Source organism: Anomaloglossus baeobatrachus, chromosome 10, assembly GCF_048569485.1.
Source record: "Anomaloglossus baeobatrachus isolate aAnoBae1 chromosome 10, aAnoBae1.hap1, whole genome shotgun sequence".
Classification (NCBI taxonomy): Eukaryota; Metazoa; Chordata; class Amphibia; order Anura; family Aromobatidae; genus Anomaloglossus; species Anomaloglossus baeobatrachus.
The window spans coordinates 67,719,487-67,736,730 of NC_134362.1; the positions used below are offsets into that span (position 1 = coordinate 67,719,487).

Sequence of the window (17,244 nt, forward strand, 5' to 3'; positions counted from 1 at the left end):
ACTGTTTCTCCTGTGCCTTGTTACAATAGCCTTCACTTCTCAATCCTCTCTTTGCATCTAGGCCACATGCTCTATCTAGGGTGTGGTCTCAGCTTCCTAGGACTCATTTGCCAAATGCAGAAGCCCACAAGAATGTCGGCCGTAAAGCAGTTCAAATGGGGAGAAGCCTGTGGAGGCTTGTTGAACTTCCCTAATGGAGAACAACAGTTAGGGTAGGAGACAGTCCCAGCTGTCCTTTTCTATCGCGTTCTTCAACTTGGCCTGGCCTTCAAGTTTTTGTTGAAACTTTCCACAAGACATCTGTCTGTGGGTCAGACACTGAGGTCCTTACCTGCGAGATCTATAGTATCTTGCATAATTCTCTCATGACCTTGTATCTGTTATCGTCTTTCAAACGGGCTTTCCAAGGAGATACTATGGACAAACTCTCGAGCTATGTATTTTGCAGAAGAGTTTCTTGGTGGTACCACCTCTGGGTACAGAGTTGCATAGTCCAGGACCACCTAAATAGATTGATGCTGTCTGGTGGATTTAACAAGGGGTCCCACTAAATCCATAAATATGCGATCAAATTGGACTGCAATGATAGTTAGCTAGCAAGTGGGACAGGCCCTGCAATAATTCACAATCCCTTGGTGACATCTAGGTTAGTAGAGCCTTTGGAGAATCTATTCCTGGGTTTTGTCAATCTTCAGATAACCACCTAAGACATGAGTATGCACCATGTCTGACACCCTATGTCTGTAGGGCCCTAGTAGCAACAACTGCTCTACATCATCATCTCTTTTCTTGCTGACACAATATAATAATTCCCTATTTATGGCAAAAAATGGGTACCTTGTGTCAGCCCCCAGCTCTTGAGCAACCCTGTTTAAAACTGTTACAAACTCCTCTTTTAGAGTTAGGTCCCTGAGTTGATCGGTTCCAAAGTTTCCCCTGGACATTCAGCTTTATCGCCAACCAACACACAAAAGGGAAACCCATTATTATTATTATTATTATTTATTTATAAAGCACCATTAGTTCCATGGTGCTGTACATGAGAAGGGGGTTACATACAAAATACATATACAAGTTACAGTAGACAGACTAGTACAGAGGGAAGAGGGCCCTGCCCTTGCGGGCTTACATTCTATAGGATTATGGGGAGGAGACAGTAGGTGGGGTGTAGATGGGGCGGCAGCTCCGCACGGTGGTGGGGCGGCAGCTCCGCACGGTGGTGGGGCGGCAGCTCCGCACGGTGGTGGGGCGGCAGCTCCGCACGGTGGTGGGGCGGCAGCTCCGCACGGTGGTGGGGCGGCAGCTCCGCACGGTGGTGGGGCGGCAGCTCCGCACGGTGGTGGGGTGGCAGCTCTGCACGGTGGTGGGGTGGCAGCTCCGCACGGTGGTGAAGCAGTGATGTCATTGAAGGTTATAGGCATTTCTGAACAGATGAGTCTTTAGATTCCGTTTGAAGTTTGCAAGTGTAGTAGATAGTCTGACGTGTTGAGGCAGAGAGTTCCAGAAGACTGGGGATGTTCGGGAAAAGTCTTGGAGGCGATTGCATGAGGAGCGAATGAGAGAGGAGGAGAGAAGGAGATCTTGGGAGGACCGGAGATTACGTTTTGGAGTGTAGCGAGATATTAGTTCAGAGATATATGGAGGAGACAATTTGTGGACGGCTTTGTAAGTCAGTATTAGTAGTTTGAATTGGATACGATGGAAGATTGGGAGCCAGTGAAGGGACATGCAGAGAGGAGAAGCGGGGTGGTAGTGAGGCGAGAGGTGGATCAGTCGGGCAGCAGCATTAAGGATGGACTGAAGAGGGGCGAGCGTGTTAGCAGGGAGACCACATAGGAGGATGTTGCAGTAGTCGAGGCGGGAGATTATGAGAGCATGCACTAGCATTTTTGTAGATTCAGATTCAGGCAGCGACAGGGTTTCTTTAGAGGTGATCTGGTTGTTGTCCGAGTAACTCGGCAATTCTCTTTTCTTCCAGATGTCACCAATCAAGGCAAAATCCTGCCCTATTATAACAGGGTGTAATAGGTTTTTGACTATGCCAACCTCATGGTACTTAGTGCCACAGTTTGTCTTTTTGTCAAAGTTAGCCACAGGGTAGTCCTTAGGGTCGCCCTGGATACAGGGTAATCGGGAAAAGTCAAGGCGAAGCTCCAAAATAGGTGATGTGCCACTTCTGGGACAGCTGTGGGCTGTTATTTTTAGGCTGGAAAGGACCCAATAACTATGAACCTTCCCAGCCTGATAATATCAGCTCACAGCTGTCTGCTTTACCTTTGCTGGTTATCAAAAATAGAGGGGTGCTATTTGTATTTTTCATAGACCCATAGACTTCTATTGGCCCTTATCATTCATGCTGACGCTATAAACAACATGTCTGTGTGGATCACGTGGATGCATGGTGTGCAAACACAGAGGTGTGAAAATTAACACATATTTTAATGCATTTGCGTGTGAACTTGTCTGCTGCACGTGTGGAAACGTACTGGAGACATAGACGTGTGAAGGAGGTCAAACCTCATTTGCAGGACATTACAGTAACTTAGTTGCTCTTGGCCATAACCATGAATACCTAACTAATTAACTGTCACTATACGAGTGGTCGTAACCATGAATACCAACGCTGCAAGGCCCTGCACATGAGGTAAGAGACATAGCTAATCAGGAGAACTATACTACATATCTAATTGGAGGTATTTGCTAATATTATTATTATTATTATACATACTACATATTGGGATAGGATCTTCGAGATGGGAATACCCCTTTAATTTTAATAGGTATCAATAATGATAATAATAATAAGCGTTATTTCTACACTGCCAACATATTCAGCTGCCCTTTATATTTCAGAGTGTATTTGTGCAGACAATAAAGACATAACAGAGTAACATAAATCAACAGATAGCAGGAAGAGTGAGGGCTGTGCTCATAAGCTTACAACATATGAGATGAAGACAGCTAAGTGCAGCCACCTGTTTATTGCAGTCAGCAGGGATTGCTCCCTCTATTAAAGGATTATTCTCATTGCAGCGTGTTTGTAAGAACAAATGAGAAAGCCGCGGAGACACCATCACATGTTTCTCAACGCTGGCAAGAAACTAGCCAGGTCTTTCACCGGGAAGGAACAACCACGGGAAGGGCAGTCTCCAGTCAAGGAGGCCACCTATACCAAACATGGTATCCATCCACAGACAGCCGTTTCGGGGTATTTGCCCCTCATCAGTGTGGAGTAGGAATCTGGCTAGTGGGGGCAATGCCTAGTAAAAGACTACTTAAGCAAGCATTGTTGACCTTAGGGAGATCAACATATCCACTGCGGAGACACCATCACGTGTTTCTCAACGCAGTGATTCTAGAGCAAAGCCCCCTGGGAAGTATGCAAATGAGAAAGCCGCGGAGACACCATCACATGTTTCTCAACGCTGGCAAGAAACTAGCCAGGTCTTTCACCGGGAAGGAACAACCACGGGAACGGCAGTCTCCAGTCAAGGAGGCCACCTATACCAAACATGGTATCCATCCACAGACAGCCGTTTTGGGGTATTTGCCCCTCATCAGTGTGGAGTAGGAATCTGGCTAGTGGGGGCAATGCCTAGTAAAAGACTACTTAAGCAAGCATTGTTGACCTTAGGGAGATCAACATATCCACTGCGGAGACACCATCACGTGTTTCTCAACGCAGTGATTCTAGAGCAAAGTATTTGCATACTTCCCAGGGGGCTTTGCTCTAGAATCACTGCGTTGAGAAACACGTGATGGTGTCTCCGCAGTGGATATGTTGATCTCCCTAAGGTCAACAATGCTTGCTTAAGTTGTTTGTAAGAACAAGCTATTAAAATTTTCTTGTTATTAAAAATCACTGAAGCAAGGAATTTTTTATTTTTTAAATTGCATTGCTTTCTGCCCATTCCCTAGGTTACCGGACACCACTACTGCAGCGGTCACACATCCACAGTGCTAACAAGCTCTTTTTATTAGAACTTGTAAGCACCTCTCTGAAGTTAGCTGGAGCGCACGATTAGCTCTCGACCAGCTTCAGTGCAATTGTACTTTTCCGATGTTGCAGAGACTAAGCAGCATCTGAGAGCGCACAATTCAGGTCAAGTCAGTGGTACGATAATGGCGCTGGTCATAATTGTCTACCAAGCAGGAGGACATTGCTGCCTGTAAATCAAGAAACCAGGAGGTAGGGGAGCAGTGTGCTCTACAATACTAGATGACACAACCCCTTCAAATGGCAAACTGGGAGCCCAATTCTTCTGTGGATATGTATGAATAGCGCACATGATGTGAAAATCGTCTTCATGAATGGAGCTGTGGTGTAATACCAGACACACAATTTATACTATTCCTCATATTTCACTTCTGTGGGGCTGAGATACACTATACTCAGTGCACAGACAAGCATAAAGTAGTATCTGGAGAAATCTAAAAGTGGAATATCACCGTCCTCTCATCCTCCTTGTTGGCATATGTTCTAGTATGGTAGATTGATTTTCACTTATTACATTGTAGTAAAATATTCTAGGGAAATGCCATCAATTGTTAGTTCAATTACGGAACCCTTTTTTGTATCAGCAAGTTATACGTAATATTCGACGAATAGGTCGCCGCTATGCGAATATTCGATTCGCAATGTAAGTCTATGGGAAGCCCAAATAGTTCTGAAGAGTTGTTATTCGGATTTCTCATAGACTTACATTGCACATCGAATATTCACGAATAGTCAAATAGCGGCGACCTAGGCGACAAATATTCGCGAAGCCGAATATTTGAGGTATTCAATCATCCCTAGTAATGAACCAGACTTTACTGGAGCTGTGTTAGCAAAAAGACTATCAATCATCACACTTGTGTTGTATTCGCTTTAAAACATCTTATTAGGAATAATGCGTAACTAATATGTATATGTGTATATACAGTGCCTACAAGTAGTATTCAACCCCTTGCAGATTTAGCAGGTTTACACATTCGGAATTAACTTGGCATTGTGACATTTGGACTGTAGATCAGCCTGGAAGTGTGAAATGCACTGCAGCAAAAAAGAATGTTATTTCTTTTTTTATTTTTTTTTAAATTGTGAAATGTTTATTCAGAGGGTCATTTATTATTCAACCCCTCAAACCACAAGAATTCTGTTTGGTTCCCCTAAAGTATTAAGAAGTATTTCAGGCACAAAGAACAATGAGCTTCACATGTTTGGATTAATTATCTCTTTTTCCAGCCTTTTCTGACTAATTAAGACCCTCCCCAAACTTGTGAACAGCACTCATACTTGGTCAACATGGGAAAGACAAAGGAGCATTCCAAGGCCATCAGAGACAAGATCGTGGAGGGTCACAAGGCTGGCAAGGGGTACAAAACCCTTTCCAAGGAGTTGGGCCTACCTGTCTCCACTGTTGGGAGCATCATCCGGAAGTGGAAGGCTTATGGAACTACTGTTAGCCTTCCACGGCCTGGACAGCCTTTGAAAGTTTCCACCCGTGCCGAGGCCAGGCTTGTCCGAAGAGTCAAGGCTAACCCAAGGACAACAAGGAAGGAGCTCCAGGAAGATCTCATGGCAGTGGGGACATTGGTTTCAGTCAATACCATAAGTAACGTACTCCACCGCAATGGTCTCCGTTCCAGACGAGCCCGTAAGGTACCTTTACTTTCAAAGCATCATGTCAAGGCTCATCTACAGTTTGCTCATGATCACTTGGAGGACTCTGAGACAGACTGGTTCAAGGTTCTCTGGTCTGATGAGACCAAGATCGAGATCTTTGGTGCCAACCACACATGTGACGTTTGGAGACTGGATGGCACTGCATACGACCCCAAGAATACCATCCCTACAGTCAAGCATGGTGGTGGCAGCATCATGCTGTGGGGCTGTTTCTCAGCCAAGGGGCCTGGCCATCTGGTCCGCATCCATGGGAAGATGGATAGCACGGCCTACCTGGAGATTTTGGCCAAGAACCTCCGCTCCTCCATCAAGGATCTTAAGATGGGTCGTCATGTCATCTTCCAACAAGACAACGACTCAAAGCACACAGCCAAGAAAACCAAGGCCTGGTTCAAGAGGGAAAAAATCAAGGTGTTGCAGTGGCCTAGTCAGTCTCCTGACCTTAACCCAATTGAAAACTTGTGGAAGGAGCTCAAGATTAAAGTCCACATGAGACACCCAAAGAACCTAGATAACTTGGAGAAGATCTGCATGGAGGAGTGGGCCAAGATAACTCCAGAGACCTGTGCCGGCCTGATCAGGTCTTATAAAAGACGATTATTAGCTGTAATTGCAAACAAGGGTTATTCCACAAAATATTAAACCTAGGGGTTGAATAATAATTGACCCACACTTTTATGTAGAAAATGTATTAAAATTTAACTGAGCAACATAACGTGTTGGTTTGTAAGATTTATGCATCTGTTAATAAATCCTGCTCTTGTTTGAAGTTTGCAGGCTCTAACTTATTTGCATCTTATCAAACCAGCTAAATCTGCAGGGGGTTGAATACTACTTGTAGGCACTGTATATATATATATATATATATATATATATATATACACACATATATGCACACGCGTATATAAGATGTATGGCATACGTGGATGTATGGAGCATTTCCGAGCATTGAATGTACAGCTCTTACCTTTGCGTATGTACAAGTGTCGGATAATGGCCAGTATGGACAATTCTGATCACAGAGAGGACACATCAATGTTGTGTTCGCAGAGCAAATCTCTTGACTAAAGGCAATAAGAGTAAGATGGGATTACTGCACAATATAGATCACTTTGCAAGTATCCATTAGATTAAGATATGTTCAGTCTAGGTGATATTGAGTAAAAACTAACAATAGATGCCTGGTACCAAAAGACTTAAGCCAGCCAGGACCAAGCGAGATCAAGACACCATAGTAAATGTCCAGGTGTTTGATATCTTATTGGTAAGTGTGAAGCAGTGATCTCATGTTATGTTATTATTGCTCCGTGAAGATGTCTGACAGGTCCTAAAGACATCTTAATAACAGAGACGTCTGGCCGGAGCAGACATCATTACAGAGGTTGTCAAATCCTTGAAAGGATGGACCAGTGGTGTGCCAATGGATTGTCCATCACAAGATTAAAAACTGAATCTTAACTATACACTCCAGGGTGCTGTCCAAATTCATTTTAAAGGAACCTGCCACCACCACCTGCCTCCTAAAATAAGATATAGTCTCTATCACAGGAGGAACTGCACATTACACAGTTACCATTGAAGGCAAGTACAAGTGGCGTAATGTGTGGAAGTGTGGGATCCTCCACATCGAGAGCTGCTCTTGGTAGTGAATGTTTTTATAAAGATCACAGGTGGTCTATAAAATGCGAGCAGTAAAGCAAATGCTGAGTGACCCATTACATCATATAATACGGGTACTGCTGTAGTAGTAAAAGAAAAAACCTTACTGAAAAGTATTGAATGCTAAAGTAGAGGAATTAAGGTAATCATGCTTCCTACTACAGAAGCAAGAACCCTTTTATTTTATCCATCTCCTAAATATAATTTTAATGAAAAACATCCATGCCTTTTCAGACATTGCTAAGACTATAGATTTACACAAATATAAAAGAAATGTTAGTGAGCCTTACCTGATTTTGCTGGAATTGAAATGCACAAACCCATAAAAAAAGACCGCTAGTCCGACTAGAGCTGCGGGACCCAGCATGAGGGTATACCACCCAAGCCATGCAAAATATAGAGCCACCTTCTCTCCAAAATACTCTCTGCAAAAGAACAGTTTCTATAGTAATCAACATGGCATGAGAACTAAAGACAGTGAAAACCAAGTAATCTTGTATATGATACGTGTTCACGTGTACCGTGTTTTTGAGAAATTATGGCAAGAGTCATGATGCACATTGCTATATAGCAGCTGTATGCAATTATACAGTCATACGGTGATCATAAAAGTGTATGTGTCCAACTTGTATGGTTAGAAAAATGTATATCCATAGTAAATCAAAAAGGAAAAAATAGATCTTGTATTACAAAATATATCCATAATATGGTGCCAAATAGAGGTACCATGCATCGGCAAACAAAGTGTGAATGGTGATATTCTGTGTATCACAGGTATCCCTGTGCCTCTTTAAAAAGTGTTATCCACTATTTGAACAACTCTTTCTTAAAATTCTGTATTCCCTCATTTAAAATAAAAATAAACACATGTTCCACTTCTGCATCAGAACTCTTGTGATTGGCTCCAAATTTACAGCCAACATACAGCCAATGCAATAAATAACTAATTTCAGCGGAAAGAAGAACAAGGAATCCTGGAAGTGATGATATGGCCCACAAAGCTCTGACCTCAACATCAAGTCTGTCTGACATTACATAAATAATTGGAATGATTTGTACTATCCTACATCCTCATATGTGTGGTTAGTAATGAGTGAGCACTAAAATGATCAAGTGCTAAGTCCTCGAATCGAGCAGGTCGAATGCTCGGATGGGCTTGAGTAACGAGTACAATAGAAGTCAATGGTAAATTTGAGCATTTCTCCAGGAGACCCACCCAGAAGGACTGGAAGGGCAGGGAAATCACGGAAATGGATGGCAACAGCACTCAAATGGAATGGCAATGGCCATAGGGAAGATGTCTGGATGCATCTCTGACACAGCAGAAAAAAACGCACAATTTGCCACAATTTTGGCACATTTTCTAAGTGGACTATGATTGAACTTCACGGAAACATTATTGTTAATAAGTTGGTGAATGAGGGAGTGTTGGGGAGTCTTTATTCAAATAAACTAGTATTTCCTTTGTGTGTGTGTGTTTTTTTTTATTACTGGGTTAGTTATGGTAGTGTCTAATAGACATCTCTCCAGTACTAACCCCTGGGCTTGATGCCTGCTGACATTACACAGCTGACAACAATCCCCAAAACTATTACCCCGATTGCCACCGCATCAGGGCAATCGAGAAGAGCCGAATTGCGCATCTAATGTGATGCACCAATTTTGGGGCTGCTGCGGGTTGCTATTTTTAGGCTTGAAAGTGCCAAATAACCATGGGCCTTCCCAGCCTCATCATGTTAGACCCCAGTTGTATGCTTTATCTTGGCTGGTTATCCAAAATAAGGCGGACCCCATGTTTTTTTTTTTTAACTCCTTTACGACCAAGGACGTAACTCTACGTCCTTCGTCATGTTGGGGTAATCACCGCCAGCTCCCGCCGTGAGCCGGCAGTAATCTCTGCACATGCCTGCTGATTTGAACAGCAGACATATGAGGCCGCACCTGTTAACCCCTTAGATTGCGCTGTCAAAATGTGAAAGAGCGATTTAAATGGCGATCACGGAGAGCCGATGGTTGCCATGGTAGCATCGGGTCATGTGATGACCCCCGTCACTATCATTTCCTGTTAGAGCTGATAGAGCGTCGGCACTAACAGGAATGCAGCATTTCTGCTGATCAGAGCTGTGAAGCTCTGATAAAAAGAAATGCACAAGCGATCAGACTGCTGATCCATAAAGTCCCCTAGGGACTGTATAACAGCCGCAAAATATGTGGGGCAGGGACGCGATCATGGCGCTCGACTGAGTATTGAGCGTACCTGAGCACCCCAGTTGTCGATCAAGTATTGAATAGTGCCGAGCACGCTCGCTCATCACTAGTGGTTAGTTTTGTTGGATGTTTGGAACAACCTCTCTGCTTAGTTCCGCCAAACTTTTTGTATAAGTGTATGTAGAAAACTGATGCAGTTTTGAAGCATATATTAATTCGACTTACTTGTTTCTTCACAAGGCATTTTGTTAATTGACAGAAATAAACTATTAACACTTTTGTTTTCGGAAACACTCTTACTTTGCAACATTTTTTTACGCCTGCCGTAAACTTTTGTGCAGTACTATATATTGGGGTGCTTGGCGCACTAGGGAGACATTTTGGAGTTTACTTCCTGTACATACTGAGAATGAGGCAAGCAGTGTATTTCTCATATATTATATATTGCAATTAGTATTGATGTTTTGCAGAATGCAGTGATCATGTGAAGATAATACAAAACGCTCTCAGTCACCTGATCTGTGGCACTGGTTGCTTGTATATGACATCCCGCCATCTTGCCCATTTTTCCTTTAGATTTTTACCAGTTGTGTCTTCTAGCTGTAAAATAGAGAAAAATAAATGATACATGATACTTTAATACCAAGGAAAGTTAAAGAGGACTGGTTATGTTATACTCCTAACATGTCTGTTGTAATAGTTACTTGAAGAGATGAGTGAACCTGTGGTTCAAGGTTCGGGAACGGACTACAAAAAAAACAAAGTTCGAGTGAGTTACAAGTGCAAACGACTCAAGTGGGCAGCGCTGTGCTTGGGTATGAGTGATGCTCAGCCCAGTGCGAGCCACTTGCATTTGGGGTAAAATTAGCGTGATCAGATGTAGTGCGTACACACAAAAAAAACCCATAATATATAAAACTCTGCCCACCCTCCCCTGGAAGTGTTATGCTTATGGCAGGCAGCATGTGGATGGAGTCGCGAACTGCCCAATTACTGACTTCTATTGAGGTTGGGACCAAGTCGGGGTTCACAAACCAGTAGAAGTGTGCTAGTCATGCAAAACAGCTGTAGTCCGTTAGCCCAATCTCCTGCCTTGCCTAGACTTTTAATGTGAGTAATAATGCAATATTTTTAGGGAATGTGAGTGCCCTATTTTTATTCTCCTTCCACTTTCTGTTGGTCTGTTGTGATCCGGTTCTGGCCAGCCGGCACCAGCGACAGTATGCGGCATTTTTGGGTTCTCAGGCCACACAACGAAAGTCCACACACCCAACCAGGACCAGGTATTTCATGTAGCATGCCGGGGCTTTTGGAGTCAATCCCTTGCCCTCAACTACCATCTTGCGCCACTCTACACATGCCACTCTACACATGCATAAAATGTTTGCCCAGGACTGATCTCCCTGGATTGAGCGGAGCTTGCAGGCAAAGCATAGAAACACTACTTCAATCCTTAAATCTAAAAGCTGTCCAGGTTTATACAATTTAGATACACCAATGAGAGTAAAAGATCTTATTGTCAGCTTGACATTCCAAACAAATTGAATAAATATCTGTAATGGTTATGAGCCCCTACTTATTATTAGTCAACCTGTTCTTTGAGGAGAATGATCCTTTAATGGACCTACTGCAATCTGTGACTAATCCCTCCCATTAGAAAGCCTCATGCAAGCACGCACTTAAAAGAAAGTAATGTGAGCTTGTAGGTCATATAAAGCCCCAACTACACAGCTTTAGGGCAGGGGCACACGACTGTAGATTCTACAATGCGAGGGAATCGGGTTGATTATGATAATGACATTCTGATCAAAACTCTGATTAGAGTTTGATCAGTGTTAGCTTAGTGTGATCTGATCCTTTTGAATGAGAGAATCAAGAAGACTGTGAAAAGAAGATGGAAAACAAAAAATGTCTCCATATTCTTCATTGCGTAAGTCTGCGGAAACTGCTCTTGGATATCATTCGATTCAGTCTGATGAGTCCCACGCACCTATATATTTAAATGAGTGTGTCTTCTGATTTCAGAGTAAAATCACACATTGCTGCAATTTGTTTTCACACATAGATTCTGTCAGTGAAACAAATTGGTCATCAGCATTGCCCCATCAATTATCATTGGTTCGAGTGCTATCTGATAAAAAAGGATAGCACTCGCCCCACTTATATGCTCATGTGACCCTGCCCTTAGGGGTACTTTGCACACTACGACATCGCAGCTGCGATGTCGGTGGGGTCAAATTAAAAGTGACGCACTTCCGGCATCGCATGCAACATCGTAGTGTGTAAAGGCTTGATGATACGATTAACGAGTGCAAAAGCGTCGTAATCGTATCATCGCTGCAGCGTCGGCGTAATCCATAATTACGCTGACGCGACGGTCCGATGTTGTTCCTCGCTCCTGTGGCAGCACACATCGCTGTGTGTGAAGCCGCAGGAGCGAGGAACATCTCCTACCGGCGTCACTGCGGCTTCCGTTGAATATGCGGAAGGAAGGAGATGGGCGGGATGTTTACATCCCACTCATCTCCGCCCCTCCGCTCCGATTGGCCGCCTGGCGTGTGACGTCGCTATGACGCCGCACGACCCGCCCCCTTAACAAGGAGGCGGTTTGCTGGCCAGAGCGACGTTGCACGACAGGTGAGTCCATGTGAAGCTGCCGTAGCGATAATGTTCGCTACGGCAGCTATCACAAGGATATCGCTGCTGCGACGGGGGCGGGTACTATCGCGCTCGGCATCGCAGCATCGACCTGCGATGTCGCAGCGTGCAAAGTACCCCTTAGGCCAAGGTCAGAGGAGCTGAAACATTCTACAAGTTTCATCCAGAAAACTCTGACAATTTTCATCCACATTGCCATCTGTTTTATACATCAACATTTTAAAATGTACATGATCAAATTCAGTTCCCTTTGCTAATAACAGCAATGTATCCATAAAACGCCAATGATACATAGATGATCTGCATACAATACACAGAAGAGAATAGTGCATGCTGCAATCTTTTTCACACGGATGCTCAGTACGTGTGCAAAAGCTGTAATCTGAACAATATTTAATTACTCCTCAGATTTTTACTCATCCATATCCAATGTTCTTCTCAATGAGCCAATTTTACATATCAGTTGCCATGTAGAACCATCATTCAGCATAGAAGTATTGCATATTGCTTCAAAAGTCAAAATTATTTGGATCTATATAAAAACCATTGAGTCTGAACGACCAGTATCACTAAGATCAGCATGAATCAGTAATTGTTTATTTTTTTGAATCGCACATTTTCTGTAAGGTGCAGCTGTGGTATGTGGCTATCAGCTATGGCCACTTGCAGCCGCCATAGAATACATTAATATTCTCTAACACGAAGGTGTCATCTGCAAATTTGTGCACTTAGTCATCCCTGCAGGCGGCTGTGTATACCGCTTATGCTTGCGCAATACAGAATTTTTTACGTCCATGTTATAGACCATGATTGGTTTGGAAAACCCGGCCTGACTTTTTGGTCTCCTGAGTCCTGACCTTAGTTAACTGCCTCAGACATGCAGTATATGAAATGGTGAGCTCAGAACAGGAGATCTGGAGATCAGGCCAGATCTGAGTACTGTCTATGATTTATGGATTTGTGAAACTGGTCTTAGGTTATGTGCGCACTTTGCGTTTTTTCATGCGTTTCCGCAGCGTTTTCAACTGCAGCATTTTAATGCCAAAATACATGCGTTTTGATTCTCCAGCAAAGTCAATGGAAAATTGGGATTTCTTGTGCGCACAATGCTGTTTAAAACGCTGCGTTTTGGATGCAGAAATTTTGTCAAAAACTCTGCGTTTAAAGAAGCAACATGTCAATTGTTTTTGCCATTTTGGCTGCGTTTTGCTAACAGAGTCAATGAGAAGTTGCAAAACGCAACCAAAATCAAAATACTAGCGTTTAATATGCTTTGTTGACAAATTAAATGCATGCATTTTTGACATTATATTAAGGGCATGATATGTCCCTTTACACACACACATAGTCTGACAATTAAATTTATGAAAATCAATAATTTAACGTTATTTTATCCACAAATATTAACACACATTTATCATTTTAATAAAATCAGCTATTTTGTGTATGATTTTAATCATGATATATGATATCATTTTTTCCCTTTTTTTAATAGTGTTTGAATGTTTTAACTTTATTTAGCAGTGTATTTGTCTTCAAAACGCATCTGACTTTAAGCAATGAAAAAGCAGGTAAAACGCGGTAAAAACACGGGAAAAACACAAGCATTTTTTGTGGTCAAAACCAAATTTGGCAAAAAACATTTCTGCCAGAGGATGCGTTTAGAACTGCAAATACCTCAACACAAAGTGCGCACATAGCCTTAAGGTTAATGACTTTTAAAAAAAATCCTTCACAGATTATCATTCTGTCCAAAAGTGTTTTAAATATGATCGCAATGGGTGCCAGGCTGGTGCTCTAGACCATGTAAGCTCTCATCGTTGAACCAGCGCATGGAGGAACCACCGGACCCGCTCCCCCTCCGATACACCTGTTCCCATCTCCACTCCCTCCACTTTTTTTTTTTTATCCCCCCCCCCATTTTTTTTCTCCTTCTTGTCCCTCCTTCTCTTTTCCTCCTATACCCTTCTATTTTTCTTTCTTCTTCATCACTCATTTTCTCTCTCTTCCTGAATGTTTTCTGCCTTCTCTGAAAAGCAGGTATTCAATATGTGAGATGTCCATTAGCCAATTGTTCAGTAATTGTTATGTCTTCTCTCACTACAGATGGATCTACCCAAATAATTTTATGTTGGACTTGTTGAAGGGTCCCGATCCTTGGTATGAGACCCATTCTTTTTGTAATCTGTGTTTTCACTAGATTGTTATATATTGTCATCATATCCATTGTTGAGGTCCATGGGACCTGTTGTTATACTTTAATAAAAATAGATCATAAATATGATCTCAATGATTCTGTGTCTTGAAGGCTATGTTTGAAACTAGATGCAGGTAGTCTAATATATAAAGCTCAGTGTATGTATGTATGTATGTATGTATGTGTGTATGTAGGTATGTATGTCCGCTAAAGGAATCCGCACCGTCGCATTTATAATCACGAAATTTTGCACAGACGCCCCATGTGACTCAGGGAACGTCATAGACTGTGTTTGGGTGGGAAAATTTAACCCCGTGCTTTTCAGTTACTCTACAAAAATCCTGCAGCCATTAAACTGAATGGAGCTGGGAGCTGCAGGCTATAAATAGCAACTGTCAGTGGTTGCTATAGGAACAAAATAAACTGTTAGTATACGAAGCTTATGTGTGAGGAAAAAAGATGTCGGTGGTGAGACGGATAAAGAGAGACAGAGACACAGACAGACAGCCGGGCAAAGTGACAGCCGGGCAAAGAGACAGCCCTGAAAAGAGACAGACCAGCAAAGAGACAGACCAGCAAAGAGACAGACCGGCAAAGAGACAGACCGGCAAAGAGACAGACCGGCAAAGAGACAGACCGGCAAAGAGACAGACCGGCAAAGAGACAGACCGGCAAAGAGACAGACCGGGCAAAGAGACAGACCGGGAAAGAGACAGCCCTGGAAAGAGACAGACCGGCAAAGAGACAGCCGGGCAAAGAGACAGCCGGGCAAAGAGACAGCCGGGCAAAGTCACAAATGCCCAAAGAGACAAATGCCCAAAGAGACAGACCTGGAAAAAGACAGACCGGGCAAAGAGACAGCCCGGGAAAGAGGCAGCCCGGCAAAGAAACAGACCTAGAAACAGACATCCGGGCAAAGAGACAGCCAGGCAAAAAGACAGCCGGGCAAAGAGACAGAGCGAGAGAGAGACAGACAGATACAGAGATTGAGACAGATAGACTGATGCAAATACAGACAAAGAGATAGAAATAGACAGACAAGGAAAGAGACAGACAGCGAGACAGACAGACAGCGACACACAGACAGAGACTGGGAGAGAGACAGAGAGACAGTTACTATCCCGGGCAACGCCGGGTACTACAGCTAGTATTACATATAGTTGAAGTACAACATTTCTGTCGAACATTCCTGGTACCACTGTGAATGTTTTTTTTCTTTCCAGCCAAAGTGATTTTCTGAATGGAAGAAGATGTGGTCGTCCATTTACTGTAACGGACATTGGTACTAGCACACTGAATGAAGATCTACATGTGGAAACCCTCTGGAAAAAATTATTTTAAGCAGTATTCAGACAAATTATGTAAAACTTGTCTGGGTTTCACAGCCCAACGATTGGTTGCAGAGGTCACTAGTAAATAAAGCTCAGTCATGCAGGGGTGGAGAGTATAGTTAATTATTTTCTGCAATCCTATTAATAAAAATTAAAACATCCAGGAGAACCTCTTTAAAGGGATACCATATGTGCAAATGCATAGGAACCCAGTAGGTAGGAGGGTCCTCTGCTACTCAAAAAGTATATAGTATATTATACTGTCTATTAGATTGTATGCAAGCAACTGAGCAATAGGGGCTGGTCCAATTTCTAAATTACAAGGTACTGAAGTCAAAGAATTTTGTTGTTAATGACAATTGTCAGACTGTGGAATGCCCTACCGCAAGAGGTAGTAATGGCAGACATTATAACAACTTTTATATCAGGGCTAGATGAGTTCCTCCATGCACATAACATTGTCAGTTATAAATTACTTAATGACAAAATGTAGAATTGGTGGAGGAAGGATGAACTAGATGGACCTAGGTCTTTTTTAAACCTATGTAAAGGCCCCTTTACACTAAACAACTTACCAGCGATCCCAACAACGATACAACCTGATAGGGATCGCTGGTAAGTTGCTAGGAGGTTGCTGGTGAGAGGTCACACAGTCAGACGCTCCAGCGATCCCACCAACAACCTGACCTGGCAGGGATCGCTGGAGCATCGCTACACGGGTTGCTGGTGAGCTGTCACCAGCAATCAGTGACCAGCCCCCAGCCAGCAGCGACGCACTGAAGCGATGCTGCGCTTGGTAACTAAGGTAAATATCGGGTAACCAACCCGATATTTACCTTGGTTACCAGCGCACGCAGTTACACGTGCAGAGAGCAGGGAGCAGCGCACACTGCTTAGCGCTGGCTCCCTGCTCTCCTAGCTACAGTACACATCGGGTTAATTACCCAATGTGTACTCTGCTACACGTGCAAGGAGCAGGAGCCGGCACTGACAGTGAGAGCGGCGGAGGCTGGTAACGAAGGTAAATATCGGGTAACCAAGGACAGGGCTTCTTGGTTACCCGATGTTTACCGTGGTTACCAGTGTGCGCAGAAGCTGGCTCCTGCTGCCTGCACATTTAAGTCCCCTTTACACACTGAGACTTTTTCTAGCGATCATGCTGCACAGCGGGAAACAAAGGACCAAAGAATGGTCCTGAACGATTTGTAGCGATCAGCAACTTCACAGCAGGGGCCAGGTCACTGATGTGTTTCACACACTGCAATGTCGCTGGGGAGGTCGCTATTATGTCACAAAACCGGTGTGACGTTACAGCGATGTCGTTTGCGATGTTGCAGTGTGTAAAGCCACCTTAAGTCTATAGTCATAGTTTGTTTGAGGGCCTATGTTCTTAAAGTCAGAATGACTATGGATCAACCTGAGGATTCCTTTATTAAAGGGTTCAGCTTCCCCAGTTCCCATAAACAGCTCATAGGTACAATTTCCTCTTGCTTGCTTATTGCTTTATCTAACACCATAAAATA

At 43.3% G+C, this 17,244-nt stretch overlaps 1 protein-coding gene across 1 annotated transcript in view; it reads right to left on the reverse strand.

Annotated features, from left to right (window-relative positions):
* The window catches only part of ANO9 (anoctamin 9), a 121,018-nt gene that overhangs the window by 37,474 nt on the left and 66,300 nt on the right, over nt 1–17,244 (reverse strand). The window contains exons 7-9 of the mRNA XM_075325398.1: nt 10,050–10,135; nt 7,618–7,752; nt 6,636–6,732 (exon numbers count right to left, since the gene is read on the reverse strand). Of these exons, the coding sequence (XP_075181513.1) occupies nt 6,636–6,732; nt 7,618–7,752; nt 10,050–10,135 (318 nt within the window). The remainder of the gene's footprint in view (nt 1–6,635; nt 6,733–7,617; nt 7,753–10,049; nt 10,136–17,244) is intronic.